General features: G+C 40.6%; 1 protein-coding gene across 1 annotated transcript; it reads right to left on the bottom strand.

The window, feature by feature from the left end:
- Positions 1–4,436: 4,436 nt before the first annotated feature.
- sik1 (salt-inducible kinase 1) lies at positions 4,437–14,876 on the bottom strand. Its single transcript, XM_078262106.1, is given in 15 exon segments — positions 4,437–6,739; positions 6,741–7,110; positions 7,246–7,435; positions 7,574–7,822; positions 7,916–8,141; positions 8,286–8,396; positions 8,498–8,647; positions 8,895–9,115; positions 9,220–9,343; positions 9,440–9,564; positions 9,988–10,149; positions 10,271–10,334; positions 13,649–13,765; positions 13,881–14,081; positions 14,581–14,876. Coding segments are annotated over 14 exon segments (2,400 nt in total). The 5' UTR covers positions 14,031–14,081; positions 14,581–14,876; the 3' UTR covers positions 4,437–6,598.
- Between the last annotated feature and the right edge of the window lie 2,266 nt (positions 14,877–17,142).

Here is a 17,142-nt window from a genome sequence, read left to right as displayed (position 1 = left end):
GCTCTTTGTCTTCTCTGTCTACTGCTAGTCCCAACTTCTCAGTGTTTTATGTTAAATAAAATAATAAAACTAACTCCATTGCTATTGGAATGCTATTTTAAAATAAAAAAACTAAAAGGTTCCTGTAGCTACAGTTCCCAGATGGATCAGTGAAGTGACTGATGTGGTAGCAAACTCTGTTATGCAGAGTCGTGTCTAACACTTCCGAAAGTTGTTTATTTTCTTTGCTCTGAACCTAACACGAGTTCCACAAGTCCTTTGGTATTCACACTCATCCTGCCAGAGAGGCCGATTATTGGCAGTGACGCATGTGTACAGTTTCTCACTCACGTACACACAATTAGGAGGGTGCTAATCTCACAGCAGAGGCTTCCTGAGAGTGTGCCTGTGGGTTTATGTGTACAGTATCTGTACCACAACATAGTTTCTTATGCAACAGTTCTCGGGGCTAATACAATATAATTGACCCTATGATTCTGAATTTCCCTTTTGTCATCAGACATTAACTTCCTCTCTTCTGTAGCTGATCACTGAGGTGGGAAGTTATTTTTCACATTTCCACAGTTACATGTTTCTCCCCAGCATTTGCCCACCCCCCAAACGACTTTCTCTTCTGCTTTTGTCCACACAAATAGATTCTGAGAAAACTCTGTGCTCAATGCACTTTCACTTTTGATATCCAAGTAACTTATTCAAAACACTCAAAATGTTTTATGGCAAGCTGTCTCTGTGTGGAACCTTGGATTCTTTTCACATTCTGTGTGTGTGTGTGTGTGTGTGTGTGTGTGTGTGTGTGTGTGTGTGTGTGTGTGTGTGTGTGTGTGTGTGTGTGTGTGTGTGTGTGTGTGTGTGTGTGCGTGGGAGAGCAGAGGATTAGATAGGATAGGTCCATCCAAGTCACACTTGTGTGTAATAGTCCTGTCCAAATCCCAAAATGCTTTGCAAATGCCATTTTCTCTGACTTCTGCATGGGAACTTTTCTCTTATTAAGGAAGTATTATTATTTATATATTATTTACCAGAGAACTGTAGATAAGGGTGGTATTGTATTATTTCTTATCTTCAACCAATCCCATGAAAAACCAACTATGAATTGCTCCTACAAACAAGTATTGTCTGCATATCCAAAGCCTGATGTACCTTAATACTCTGTGCCACAGACATAGAAAATAGTTCAGACCAAATGCATGCAATTTTTATTTTATTAAACTATATATTTGTGAACCAGTTTTAAAGATGTATGGCTTCAGTAGAAATGAATGGGCATGGTTCTGCAGACAGGCAGGGGAAGTCGTAAAGTATAGCGAGACGGACTGATGCATTGTTAGTTTTGGTATTTTCATGAAATTTGTCAACAATAACAAAAAGAGTACATAACATCAAGATGATCCTTTTAAATCCAATACTATTCATACAATTTAAGTCAAGGAAAAATCTAGAATAACATCAGCCTTTAAGTAAAAATTGTAGGTACTTTTAACTCCAATAGACAGTTAGTCTCTGCACTTGATTACCTGCACAGAACTATCCCAACCCTCAAGCTCAGTTTACATGCACAGATACACAACATACAAGTTATGAACAGAATATGCTCTAATTTTCTGTTACTGAGGTGGATACTGGATGCTTAACAGACAGACAAACATTGACTTGTCCAAGGACAGTTCAGGAAGGCCAAGTGGAATTACAGGAAAGGAAAGGGAAGGATCATCTTAACATAAGCAAACAGCATATCAACTCACTCCAAGGGTAGATCAGGTGTCAGTGTATATGATTATATTTAACCGCAGCCTCTGACAGTCACAATACCTTTAAATAGGTTTGACTTGTTTTAGAAGTCCAGAATTCCTTGTGAGAACAAATGTTGCTTGTGGAGTGCCACAAGGCTAACATTTAGGCCCACTGGTCTTTAGTTTTTATATGTACTCTTATAATCATGTACACGCTCACTATTATTTTCCATTGCTACATGGACGACACCCAACTGCATTTAGTGATTGCTTCAAAAAATCCTAGCCCTTTGACTAACTAAAACTGCATCTCTGACATTTATGTGTAAAATGTGTTTTATGCAACAAAGTAGTAAAAAGATACAAGAAATGTGGGTGCAAAGAATATAAATCAAACAGATCTTTACTTTCTTCTCTTAATGCACATAAGCATACATCAATTTGTTACAAGAAGGCTTAATCACTATACTGCACTGTTCTCAGATGTGCTGAAAAGTCTGTAAAACAATATAAACTCATTCACAAAGTTGATACAAGAGTTTTAACCAAAGCAAATAAAAGAGCTCAGCTCATGTCACACACAGTGTGACATGAGCTGTTTGCATACAATATGAGTGTGGATAAAGACAACTTCTTGGAGGTTTAGTTGTGAGTAGAAAGGCCTACCTAGTTTTGGGTCACGGCTCACCTTTCTCAGTGAGGGAGCTCTTCTGTAAAAACTATAGTTAATATTTGAAATAACAAAAAATCTGAAAATAATATATTGGCCTATTGCCATAAAAAATAATTGTAACCATGATATGTAGTGACACGCTACATTGACAAATAAACCTGTCACAAATTAGCTCAAACATATCTTTGGCATTTCTGGACTGACATTTCTTGTTAGTTATTGGTCCATATATACACTGAACAACAATACTTCAATTTCAAAATATTAATTCAATTTTATTTTATTTTATTTATAGTGTCAAATCATAACAGAAGTTATCTCAGTACACTTACTAGATAGAGTAGGTCTAAATCACACGCTATAATTTACAGAGACAACAATTTCCCCAAGAGCAAGCATATATCTGCGATATGCTAATATCGGCTGATACAGTATATTGGTCCAGCCAATTTATGGGTCTAGTGCCACAAAAACCTGCAATGTTCTGTAAAAGCAGCCACTTTTCATAGCATTTTGCCATTGCTTCCTGCAGAGTTTGATGTAAACTAGGCATTTACATTTTGGAAATAAACAATTAATGATGAAATAAACAATTATCGTACAAGACACTCTTTATTTTTAAAGATGTTTGTTGTGCATTTTACGTCTTTATTTGATAGGACAGCTTAAGACCTGAAAGGGAGAATGACACGCAGCGACTGAGCCTCTGCGCATGGGGTGCACGGTCAACCAGGTGAGCCATCAGGCGCCCCATACCTATTTCTTCTTTGTGTTATGTATTCTATGTTTTTGTTCCATTTTGTTTTTATGTATTGTGTTAGTTTCCCTGTATAGAAATATGATACAACAACCCACACACGCACACACACACACACACACACACACACACACACACACACACACACACACACACACACACACACACACATAGTAAATAGTAATAGTCACTTCTGCAGCTGATGACTGATGTGTTTGTGGTGGCTGTACATCAAATGTTCCTTTCACGCTGTTCCTCACCAGCAACTGCCTGAGGGTCATATGCCAAATGTCAAGCCATATGTTACATGTGCAAATGTGTGTGAGTGTGTATGTGTCCGTGGAGTGGCCCCTCACGGTGTAAATATGTACATACTGTGAATAGCGTGCAGCAAATCAACACATCTGTAAGTTTGGAAAATGCAGTTCTCCTGCAAGAATTTAAATGGAGTTTATTTTCTTTCTCTTGTCGAGAAGTACGAGGAGAGCAACAGAATTTACTTGGGTCAGCACTTGGCTCACGGATGGTTTGTCTTCTCATTTTGCTGTTGCGTCACTTGACTCCCACATAGCCTTTTGTCAGACGTCATACACCTGTTCGTTTTCAGTTTTATGAAGAAACGTCAGGCAGGAGGGGCATCAGGGTCCAATGATTCATCACTCTGCATCACAGCATCATCAGGAGGGAGTCAGTGCATCATCAGTGTGCTTTGTCATCAGTTAGTTGAAGAGGATGAGACGTAGTTAAAAGTGGGTTGTCTGCTCCTGTATCATCCATAGTTTTAGTTTTTTTATCTTCATTATAAAATCTGGTTATTAAGCTGCTATCAAATGATTATATTATAAATAAAACAGCATTTTGGAATACATAACAAAGTGTGTGTTGCACCCAGTCTGTTTGCACCAAACTTATTACCAGTAGTCATTGTTACTAATGATTACCAGTAATATTGACAGGTAATTATTTTAGATACAGCATCACTGTTATAGATGTACTGAAGACTGAACTCACATTTTTTAGATGGATCATCAGATTCAAAGATTCAAAGGTTTGATGCTCATTGAGTACGTGCAGTGAAATGCAGATTTGCTTAAGGCTAGATGAGAGTGTAATAAAACATAATAATTACAATAAGACAAATAATAATCAGAATATATACTATGTGGAGGATATAAATTCAAAGATTTAAACTCTAAACACATATAAAAATATATATAAGTTCTAAAAGAGTTGTAAATATATCCAACTTATTAAAATCAATTCAAACAACAGACAGTTTAGGCAGTGAAGTTTATTTCAATAAATAGCCACATAAATAAACCTTTTTCTTTCATGAACTAACATTGTCTCTCCTTCTCTTTCTCTTCCTCCCACGACACACACACACACACACACACACACACACACACACACACACACGCACACAGAAAAAGAAAATGAAATGAAATTGAAATACTTCTTATTCTTACAAAGTTTATAAAAAATGGGTAATCCTATAGATTTGCATCGAGTCTTAGTGTTTCAATCGTTTTGTGAAATTTTTTCATCATGAGAAACAAAGAAAAATCTGAAAAAAGTGCAATTCTTTGTCTGCTGACACAGCGAGTTCAAAGTCCAGATTCAGAAGAGAGAGAGAGTGATGTCAGAGAAGATATTAAAAGGACCAGTAACGGAGCCATCCATATTTCTTTCTTCGTTATAGCGACCAGAGATGGAGACTTCTGATCGGGGGTTTGTTCAAAGGCACAAGTGTTGGTATTAAGTGCAATCAACCACAAATTGCTTACAGTAATAGAAATATCAACACTACGTGTATATGTTTCCAACGCACAACTGGGTTTGGAAAAACACTGCTCTTCTACAAGTTGTTTCACAGATATGAGAGGACTAACTAAGCTTACATTACACATCTCTTGCAGATTTCGAATACATCATCTAAACTTCACGGCACAAATAAATCAGCTTTTTGCAGATCAGTTCTACTCATTTGCCACTTATGGACAACTGAAGAAAGATTAACTTCCAGCACAACATGGTATTGCTAGGTTCTGATTTTTTTCTTTTCTTTTTTTCTTTTTATTTTCTAGAAAAGTACAAAAATGAATACCACCATGGTCCTGACAGTAAAAGCTAGAGATATTAACAACATGTGTAGCATCAGGATTTGGTGACAGCCGGAGTTTTCTCACAGCAAAAAGCTAAGGATATCATGTGAAATATTCCTACTAACCACCATGCTACATTTTGAGACAGCATTCAAAGTTAAAAGTCAGTAGTGTATCTGTTATAGATCACCCATCTCTTGTGCTGTTCGCTCTTTGGTAAACCCAAATTCTTCCGTTCAGTTAAAGAACTACAAGCATGCTGTGTGAAGGTACAGCACTTTGAAATGCCTTGAGTCTTTCCTCTTTTCGTCTACAGTATCATGTTATGTTACATAATTAGTACCTGTTCTAGTCAGCTAGCACAGCAAACAGACAAATTAAAGGTAATTACACAAAAACCTCAGGCAAATGTACAGTTTGACCATCCTAAATAGAGCCACATCCTTATTTTTAGAGGTTTCCAAATGTGTGTTCCTGTGGAGGTAGTAAAAGCATCTACAAGAAGGTGCTTATAAAACAATGGGAATATGGATCGATGTATCCACACATGCAAGGTGCTACCAAGCTGACCGATGTACCTGTTGTGCTTTACTCAATCAGCGAGACACCACCTTCCTTCAGTTTTGGCTGATGGGGATCTAGCAGTCTTTTTTGCACCTCGAAGTAAAAGCAGCATTTGCGTAGCTATAATAATCTTGCCAAACAAAACAATAATAATCACAGTTTCAATACAAATCAACTCCTTCAGTGAAGCTTAGGGCACTATACTGCATGTGCATTGCACTGCTACAGAGAGATGTCTCTTTAGAAAGGCAAACAAAGTGGGAAAAATGAAAAAAAGAAAGAAATTTGGTCTTCTGTCCAGTCAAGTGAAAAACATTGAGAACAGGAAATGACACAAAACGTTTTTAAAAAAAGAATGAGGAAGAGGGAGCCTTCCTGTATTAGATAATTTCGACACCATTAAAACATTTGAGACATAATGGTATCGGCTAGCTCTCATTTCATTGAAAGTGAGTCCATCAGGGAGCTGAATGAAATCTTTCAGTCTATTATTGCTTCTCTGGCTGTCCAATACGAGTTTATCACCTTGTCCAGAGTTTGGTTATTGCTTAGTCTTTAGCTTATATGATATCAAAAGTATACACATGTATGGACACATTCTCACATGTATACCCCATGTTGTTAAATACGTAAAGTGTACATTTGTCGCTTGCATTTGTTTTTTGTTCTTTCTCCTCACTTCTGCTCTCTTTTCTTCTCAGCTCAAAATCAAGTGAAGATTTCTTTTCCAACACAAAGAGAACAATCGCTTGTCTCGATAGCTGATGTTTTACTTTACCATCACACAGCTACTGAGCTGCTGCTGTGCAGCCAGACCCAACTCCTGCATGTCAGGGTCTGTGCTGAAGGCCAAGCCCATGCTCCACACCGCTGGTTGGGATATGATGGGGGTGTGTAGGGTGCCTTTATTTCGCAAACTGGGGCTGCTGTTGGAAGCCGATGTAGGGGTGAGGGTGGGTTTGTGGGCTAATGTGCAGACGAGCCTCGAGAAGGTAAGCAGCGGAGGCCACAGGGGACAGAGAAGAGTTGCAGGATGAGGAACAGCCAGAGGAGGAAGTCTTGATAGTTTGTTTCCAGGGGCCGTGCTGTAGACCAACTGAAGCTTGCTGAGGAGGCAGGGTGGAGGGGGCAGGGGTGTCAAACATGGAGGAGGAAGCAAACACTGTAGTTGGCGGAGGAGAGGGTGACTGCGGCTGGGCCAGAAAGAGCAGGGGATTCTGGGCAGGTCCTGTCTGAGCGGCTTGGACCTGAGGCTGGGGTTGGTGCTGGATCTGTAGCATTCTGGAAAACAGACAGAAGATCAGACTCTCTATTTACATGAGGGGTTTTCAAAGTACAGCATGAGACCGTGGGCCAACCCCTCAGACATAATCAAGACAACATCGTGCTTCGTGTAATCATTTTCATGTGTCTCACCTTTGCTGGTGCAGCACCTCCTCCAGCATGCTGCGGTGCTCAGAGAGAGCTGGACCCAGTGACCCTCGGCTGCCGCGGTTACAAGAGGGTGGAACAACAACCTGCCTCGTCAGACCCTTGATCTTATTTAATCCCAGAAGCCCTTTAGTCCGTGTGTTTTTCCTCAGCTGCTGGCGGAAAGCTTTGAGGCCTGTGGAAAGTCATGGGAAAGTGTTACACAATACTCCTTTGATCTGCTAATGTGACACATAATTTATGATATATATAAAGATATAAATCTTTAAAAAAAGACTGGATAAATGACACTTGAATGATTGTGCTCCTGTACCTTGTGTGAGGGAGGTGTCAGAGGCTCTGCGACCCTCCTGGAAGCTAGCAGAAGGTAGGCTGCCCTGAGCCTGGGGCAGGAGGTGGGAGGAGAAGGTCTGGGGAGCTCCAGCAGGCAGCAGAGTTCCACTTTCAGAGGCCAGAAGTGTTGACATCCCACCTATAGCAGCCTGCAGGGTGGGTGCTGGACTGGATGAGGACTTCAGACAGCTGTCAGAGGAGGCACCATCTGAGGGACTGACCACAATACCTACAGAAACAAAACAGGTAAGAAATTAGACTCTGTATATGTGATATGTGGATTGACTTATCCTATTGTTGTACACTTGTATAACATACTAACATGGAGGGTTGCACTGGTGGAAACGGGCCGACACCTCAGCCAGAGTGTGTCTGCGGGACGTGGTGGTGTGAGGGAACAGAGGCCCGAGAGTTTGTGTTGCCTCCTCTACCTCCAGGTCTCTGGGTCGTACCTCTTCGCTGATGCTTGTCTCCAGCAGGCTGGTGGGTGAAATGGAGCGGTTCCAGAGAAGTCTGTTAAGGCTGGCTTCCACTGGAAACACAACACGCTAAAACAGAAAGTGTTGGACTGTTAGCCACTGATTAATGGTAGAGATGCAGAGTTGCCTTTGGTCTATCAATAGACAAGGGTGGAGGGTAAAGTATCTTAACCTCTGAACTGCTGAATGCTATCAAGTTGTTTAATCATTTACCTGGAATAATCCACCCTGGTCATACTCCATCTCCGGGTATACTGGAGGAGTGATTTTGGCTGGCATTGAAAAAGCTGTAGTTCTAAAACTGTTGGTGGATTCCATGATCACCTAGAAGCAAAACAGAAAGCAAATAGCATTTTAGACTTCAAGCATAACAAATCAGGACTAGCTACAACTTTAAGCTCAACACATCTAGCTAGAGTGCTCACCTCTGGGCCGGTGGAGTCGGAGATGCTTCTGGGTCTTTGGCTCCAGGTCCCACACTGGCGGCTCAGCTGCTGGGTGCGATGCTCTCTCACTCTCTCCAGCAGCAGGTAGTAGATAGCAGAGAAGTGATTGTAGCTGCTACTCTGCAGAGACTGATGAAAAGGACAGATGGTAGATTAGTGGTGTTGCCGTTTTGTTTACCATCTCTTCCTCTCTTTACAGCTTCCTTTAGCTCTTTCCCTCTATCTTCTTTGAATGAAAGCCAGGCATAACTATGTTTTCGGTCTTGCTGCCCCTGTTAAGTACAATCTCTTTGGAGCGAGAATTGGGACATACGTCTTATGAAACTGTTCACAAAGTCATTAAATACCAAATCAAAACTGTTTCCTGTTCAGTCACCTCGATAGTCTTCTGGCGGTCGATTCCCAGTGTGTTCATGATGCCCAGCACTGGTTCGCTGTAGTCCCCCAGGTTGGAGTTGTACTCTGTCAGGGAATGGCTAAGGGTCTGGTGGGCAGCTGTTGGGTCTGCCAGCATCCAGCGATGCTGCTTGATCTGAGCCATGTTGATCCTCCTGGCTGGGTCCACCACCAGCATCTTACGGATCAGGTTTTCACAGTCTAAAAAGGACAAAAACGAGGAATGAGTCTTGGATTCTGAGCATTTTGGATTTGGACAGAATTGGTAATTAGCAGTCATTTTTATGATTTTTTTGCCATTATACCTTGAGACATAAAGAAAGGGATTCTGAATCTTCCCTCTGTGACTCTCTGTCTGAGTGTAGAAAGGCTGGGTCCATCAAATGGGAGAGAGCCGCAGACAAGAACATAAAGCACCACACCAAGGCTCTGTGAATAAAATAGCAAAAAGGAGAATATTAGCATAAGAAGAAAACAAATGCTTGATTGTATAATTCGGTCTATATTTCCCTTCTATGAGCTCACCCAGATGTCCAGCTGAGGCCCTTCATACTCTTTCCCTTCAAACACTTCCGGGGCAGCATAAGGCGGGCTGCCACACCATGTAGACAGAGGCTCCCCTGCATTGTAAAAGTTTCCAAATCCAAAGTCTGTAAGACACAGGAAGAGATACACAACGGTTTTGTTATTCAAACTTGTTTGTTTTCTCTACATTCCAGCATGAGGAGCTCAGGGCGCTGGAAGGCAGATGTGTTGCCTTTCAGCGTCTCATGTAATTCATATTCATGATGTTCAGAGACATTCTTAGACCAGATCATATCGAGCATTAACTCTCACACAAAAGACTAGTCTTTCAACTACAATCATTTGACTGAGAACGGTTTAGGAAAGCTGTAACTTTCTTTAGGTGAAAATGAACATAATTTAAAAACAACAGGGAGGTACAAAGAGAAAGTGTCAGATTCAAACCATTGATTTCTAATAAAAACCTATAACACTTTTTCTTGCATTGTACACTTCCTGCCAGCAAACCAGTTACCATGGTATCAGTAAACAGCATATGGCAGACCTACCAGCCAGTTTGATGTTCATATTGGCATCCAGCAACAGATTCTCGGTTTTTAGGTCACGGTGAACGATGTGGTGTCGGTGGCAGTAGTCCACGGCTGTAAGAATCTGCCAAAACTTCTTTCGTGCCTCATCTTCACTCATACGGCCATTTGAGGTCAGGTGGTCTGGGGGGAGAGTGGATATTTTAGTTCAGACCATATTTGAGACAGAAATGTGATGTGATGTATCATGATCAACAGATTTAGCCTCCTTTTTAAAAGTAAAACACTGTAAAGCTCAACTCACCAAACATTTCTCCGTTCTTTGCATACTCTGTCACAATGTACAGCATGTCTTTGGTTTCCATGACCTAAGAGAAAAAGAAGAAAAACAAACCAAATGGGTCATTGGCAGCTGATAATGACGAAGAACAGAAAACCCATTCCAAGTCCTCCAGGCATCTCTTGGCTTGAGACATTTTCTAACCACAAAAATCCCTATCTGATTCTTCTCCATCTACTTCAAAACACCAACACCCTGGCTTTCCATGAAATGCCTTGTAGCATAACTCAGATGCAATTATTAGGGGTGGTACGGTTCATGAAAAAACATCTGAACCGCTCGGTTCGCTTGTCTCGGTTCGGAGCGTGTGTGTGTCGCACGGTTCGTCAGTACACTGTTAATGTGCACTAACCACTTACTGCCGTAGTGCCCACTTTCGGCACCTATGTTAAAACACTTACTGGAAACGACCATAGACAGTATATAAATGACAAGGGGGATGAGCGTGACAAACGCAACACATGGCAGCTGATTGGACGAACGCGTCACGTGGTTCTTGCTGCTCCCGAATTTCAAAACTGTGACCGAAAACCGTGACCCTAAAACCATGATACAAACCGAACCGTGGATTTTGTGAACCGTACCACCCCTAGCAATTATATCATGTTTTAAATCCCATTTATACCGCATTTCCCATAAGGGAAATGCATATAATTCAAACACAGACAAACTACTGTCAAATGGTTGGAAATGTTCTCCCTGAGCCGGACACTAGTTCGCAACGGATACTAGTGTTGAATTTCAAGCTCCCCCTATCTCTTCATTTCTAGTAAACAGAGACAGATTCACACAGGCTGTTCACATGTGTCTCATCTAGTGTATCAAAAACACCATATGTGCAATCATTGCACTATGTAGGCCGGAAAGACGCACATTCCCAATCCTTTCCTGGAGCTCATAGAAAGCTTCCATTTCCCAGGAGAGCACTCGGGGATGGGGCAGTTTAGCAGAAAGGTTGCACAACAAAGCAATTTTCTTCAGAGGACAAAGCCATGTCTTAGAAATGCTGCTGGCCAACTTTGATTAAATGTCACTAAATTCCACTGACTGGTGGAGCTTAAATCTTTTCAGCCACCAGTCCCTTTAGAAAACCATGAGAAGAATGATTCAATACACAGACGCTTCCAAGTGGAGAGTAGTCTTTATCTGTGAGATAGGGCAGCTCTCTGGGGCTCTGTCACCTTGAGGTGCAGTTGACGTCACAGCTCTGAAGAACAGGCACGGCACAAGGACCCTCAAACCAACCCAGAAGGAAGATTAACCCCTTAACATCCATATTTTCCATTTTATTTGCCATGAAGTAGCTTTAAGGTTGTAGAAGCTGCATGAAATTTACACTGTGTGAAATATTCAAATCCAAGACTCCATGTTTTTATGGCTGCACCTCTCAATCACATGGACATATTCTAGATGTATTGTGCAGCATGTTATACACATTTCTCATAACTCAGCCTGATATATTTGATATCGTTGGAAACTTTGGGATCTCCACTAAAATTTAAAATTTATGAGCATTTATGTGTGTTTGAGATCAGCACAGTTTGTACTGACAGCCCCACCGGTGTGAGTGCGAGGTTTAAGAGGATAAGAGGAGTGTGTGATTGATACAGAATAAAGAGAGGCTGAGCCTAAGAGAAAGGCAGAGGCTTCAATGATCCCTGACTAGAGAAGAAAAATAACATTTTACTCTCATGAGACCGGTGAGAGAATGAAAGCAGCAGCTGATTTATTAGGCCAGAGGTCTCAGACCGCCTTCTACCATCACTGTGTATCAACCACCTGACTAGCATCACCTCAGACCACCCAAGGGCACAGGAAGAAAGGATGCATCACATGCAGGATGCAGACAGAGGTCACCCATGTTAGCGTTTTGAGCTGTGATAGCACCTTTATCAGGGGCCGAGTGATAATAAACCAAGCTTATCCAATTTCTCTTTATCAATATATCTTTATCGTTATATTGTTAGTCAGTTAATGTCTAATTGAACAAGATGAAACCAAAAGCTATCACAATGCAAGAACCTAATTCTACCTAAACACACGTTTGACATTTGACTAAGTGCGATAAACATTTGTTATTATTTAACATTATTGTTATTATTATTATCACAAAATTCTTGCAGCTGTTTGTACAAACAAGGCTGTAACCCCCATTAGAAATAACAGTAATATGCATTATCAATATCCATATATATTCATTCCTTTGTCAATTAATCATTTGGTCTATAAAATGTCAAAAACGTGTGTCTATCATAATTACCTTAAGCCCAGGGTGATGTCTTTAAATTACTTGTTTTGTCTGAATTACTGTCCTATAGACAATGATATTTAGTTCACTATCCCATAAGACAAAAAAAACGCAAACTTCCACAACTGAGAAGCTGAAGGGAATTTGTTTGGTGTTTTTACATGAAAAAATGTGATGCAATTAAATGATTCATTAATTGTACTGTCTATAGTAATAATAATTTAATCGACTAAATGTTTCGGCTCTACATCATGGGAAATACTGTTGGAGTTTCCAAGGAAAATGTCATTCTCTTATTTTGATTGAGAGATGATTCACAGTATGTGTGTTTGTTTGTTTGCGTGGGTGTGTTTCTTGCCACAACGCTCGCAAGGCCAGCTGTGAAGAAAAAAGTGGATTCTTTTCACTAAGTCTATTAGCAGCTTTGTGTGGTGCCTTCACATGACGTACAGACACATACTGTAGCACTTGGCATTAAGAAATGTTAATTGGTATTAACAATCAGACCTGTGGACGCACCTTTAACCAGCAGTCTCCTGACTGTTCTCTGACAAATCACTTCTACACTAACGAAAAACATCTTGCATTGTTCCCAGCAACTGACTGGCACCCATGCTTATTCTCTCTCTCTCTCTCTCTCTCTCTCTCTCTCTCTCTCTCTCTCTCTCTAACACACACATGCAGAAACGAAGGGGAGGTCAAAAGGGATTGCACTAATGCTGTTGTGCTGTACTTATGATTGAATGTGCTCTGAGAGTCAGCAGCTCACCACAAGCTGGTACAAACCACTTAGATAACAAATGCCCTTTATTTTTGCCACACATAATGGCACCACTGCATCCACATATCAACAGTAGTGAGGCACAATGCTCTGCTCAACAACATTGCTACTGAGAGAAATACAGGTGTCCCCATTTTGCAGAGCTTTCTACACCATTGCATATTTTACTCCGAGATTCATGCTTGCGTTCAGACAGTCACAGAACCAGGCTTCACAGTTGAGGATATAAGACTGCTGCCCACACACACCATTCTGCACACATACAAACACATGCATGAAACAACACTGCAGAGACAGCAGAGATAATACACACCTGGTAGAGTTTGATTATATGAGGGTGGTTTAGCAGCTTCATAATCTGCACCTCTCTGTAAATCTTCTCCAGGTTGGAGGGGTTCAGTCTGGTCTTGTCAATGATCTTAATAGCCACCTGAAAAACAAAGAAAATGCAAATTGAAGAAATTGAAATTTGAAAAGATGTCTATGTCCGTGTATCTTTAGAAATCTGCTAATTTAATCACACAATTTGGAAGAGAGCTGCTGACCTGTGTTTTGGTGACTTTATGTCTGGCCAGTTTCACCACTGCAAAGTTTCCCTTCCCCAGAGTGCGGATGATCTCGTAGAAGCCGACCTGCAGAGGTCTTCCCTGGGCAGGACTGGACTGAACAGAGCTGTTCTCTGCCATGATCACCATGGTGCATTACCAGTCTGGAGATACAGCGTTGCGATAGTTTAAGGCTAGTACCTGCAGAGACAAAGACAGCTGTATATTTCATTGCTTTTATTTTACTGTATATTAACATATATTTTTACATTACATTAGGCAGGTGTTTTTGTCCTAATCAACTTAAAATAAGTGTATGTACAATATATATGAGGCTTTATATACATATAGGCCTATATCTATGGCGCAGGAGTTCAGAGGGACAAAGTATGAGCTTAGCCTGGAGTGAGTGAGGTCCTATCAAAATGTAATATGGTCAAAAGAAAACTATTTTAAATGTACAAATATTCCAGTTCCTAATAAGGCATAACAACTGATAGAGTATATATGTTATAATATATGTTAATCATTTAAACATGTTTTACTGTTAAATAGAAAGTAAAAGAGATTAGAAATCGGCTTGACTAAAAACGAAAGTAGCTTTGTGTTGTGTAAGAAAATTGCATAGATTAAAATGAAAATGTATAGAAAAGGAAGTATGAGGTAAGTGAGTCCAATGGAGAGCGGAGTCTCGTCTTACCTTAATAAGTAGACACAAACCACTTTCTCACAGTTCAGAAGGCTCTCCGAAAAAACATAAACCATCCCGCAACCAGAGCGAAGAAACAACAATAGAGAGGAAAAAATGTAGTGAAAACGCACGGAGCAACTTTTTCTTCCCGTCTTCAATTTGAGTTTATACAACAAGTCTTTCGGCCCGGGACTCGGCCGGTGTGTGTAATTGTGACTGTGCGCTCCGCCGGAATGCAGAGCAGAGGGCTTCAGCACTCACAGGGGGGAACTCCCCCTCCTAGCCTACTTCTCCTCCTCCCTCCCTCCGCCACCATAACAAATTGATACCCACCTTATTAACGTCACACCCGCGTCAGAGCTCCGAGCTGGGTGCAAGGCAAGGCCGGGCCCGAGCGCAAGGCACGGGTTGCCGGGCAACGGCGCGGCTCGGGCGCACGGTGACGTGAGTGCTGATGGAGGGGTTGCTTGGAGATGGGGACGGTGACGTCAGTTGTAGAGATGTGTCACCACGTGATGTTTCCCTCCGTCGGGCTGTTGCTCGCGGGCTGCCTCGCTCTTCCACAGCCCGACTGCGCGCGTGGCTCCAGCAGAAACAGAAACAGGAAGCAACTGGTGATCGTCAGTTAGGTTGTTTCTGGTTTCTATTGAGTAAACCACATTTTATCCACATATTTGTATTATTTTTCATATGTTGTATTCCATTCTACAATATTGTATTCTATTTTGCTCTCTTTTCTTTTATTCTATTCTATGTGAAAAATAATCTAAGCTAAAATATACTCAAATAGGCCTATCTATATCCACCCACATATTTGTATTATTTGTCATATGTTTTATTTAATCTGTTGTATTCCATTTTATTGTACATTGAGTTGTAGGCTATTGTATTCTGTTTTAATTTGATTTAGTTTCATTATTCTATATGTACTATTTAGCATCTATCTAGCTAAAACTTAAACAATAACTGATAGATTCGAATGAAATTCAAGTTCATGTGGTCACAAATAAATCACGGATTTGGCCTTTAATTGTAGGTCTACTTTATCTAGACTACTTGTACGTTGTAAAAATATTTATTTTATTAAAACGTGGAAAGGTCATTTACTGGTATACTGCCTGGCTCATTTAATTTAATTTAAAAAACGGAAAGTGCAAGAAAATCTCTACTCACTCTGCACAAAGCAGGTGGGAACTAAAAGTAGGAGGCAACACCTAAACACACAGAGGGAGAACATCAGTTTGAGGCAGAGCAGAACAGAACAGACAAAAGACAGGCAGAAAAAAAGTGAGGGGTGTGTGTTACCAAAGACTGAGGAAAAGAGTTTCATGAGAACCTCCTTTCCTGAGAAAGAAATCCTCACATTACTGTATTCCAACTTATAAGTGCATATTTGCCATATTTTATGAATTCACCGTTAAGGATGCAGTGCAGGGTTTGGGTGCAAGAGATTAGGTGACTTTCTCTTTCAATAAACTGACTACAATAACCAGGATCTGCATCTAAATTGTACGTAAACCATCAAAATACACAGTCAGATATCTAAACACCTGTCCTTGTTATTCATGCATCCAGTGGCTCAATGCTGCTGATTTTCAGTAATGGCAAGGGTGCTGTGTGTTTCTTCTCCCAGACTGAGCAGCAGCTTAATAAGCTTTTTAGGGATTTTCTTGCCAATCAGGATAAAGAGAAAGACAGTCCATGTCATTAGGAGCCTCAGAGAACACAGGTGATGTCCATGGGTGTTGAAGTTCAGATTAAAATGGTTAAATGGGTTAAATGGGTCTATGTTTCTTGCTGTGGGTTGGGGGGGAATCCAGCTAAAATCCAAAATTTATGAATTGAAACTGATATGTGAAAGAGCAAAGCAGGCTGCCCCTAATTAGTACAGTAAGCAGTCAAGCTGAGAACATATACAGGATATCCAGTGACAAAGTTATACAAAGATGTCATTTCATAGTGTGCATTGAATATAAGTATGTACAAATATCAACCTCAGTAGAGAGATAGATCATACCCTCCCACAGTCTGCAGTCTGCATGCAAAATGTCTCAGCTGAAAGGTCACGCAATATTTTGATACACACTTAAAACCACACAGCCCACTCTGCTTCTCTTCTCATGGTTTTTCTGATTAAATGTCTCTAACCAGTGCCATTTGAATATCTGTCTCACCAAAGCAGACACAGTATTTAACCAGATTGTCGGAGCATGATGGGAAACATGGGAAAAAAGTGACATAGCATGAGTTTACGTATCTGAGAGTATCCTGGCCCTATATTTATGAAACTGCTAAAAGATCATTTTTGCACTTAAGTAAAGTGAGACTATGTAACTCCTGCTGAACACTGGCCACTGTGGCCACAAGTCGTAAATTACACCCAGCGAGTGTTTTATTGCTAACTTTTCATTTGCAAGAGGAAAAATGTGTTATTTTGTCTTTCAAAAGTTACATAATCTCACTTTAAGTGGAACGCAAAAGTTAAAATCCTACCTGCAAACTTAAGAATGAAACCTCTTTATCTTACAAATTACCAATTAAAAATGATCTTAATTTAAAGAGAGCTCCAGA

Source organism: Sander vitreus, chromosome 11 (assembly GCF_031162955.1).
Source record: "Sander vitreus isolate 19-12246 chromosome 11, sanVit1, whole genome shotgun sequence".
Classification (NCBI taxonomy): Eukaryota; Metazoa; Chordata; class Actinopteri; order Perciformes; family Percidae; genus Sander; species Sander vitreus.
Note: the sequence above shows the minus strand (reverse complement) of the source record. Positions and strands in the feature narration are given on the sequence as shown.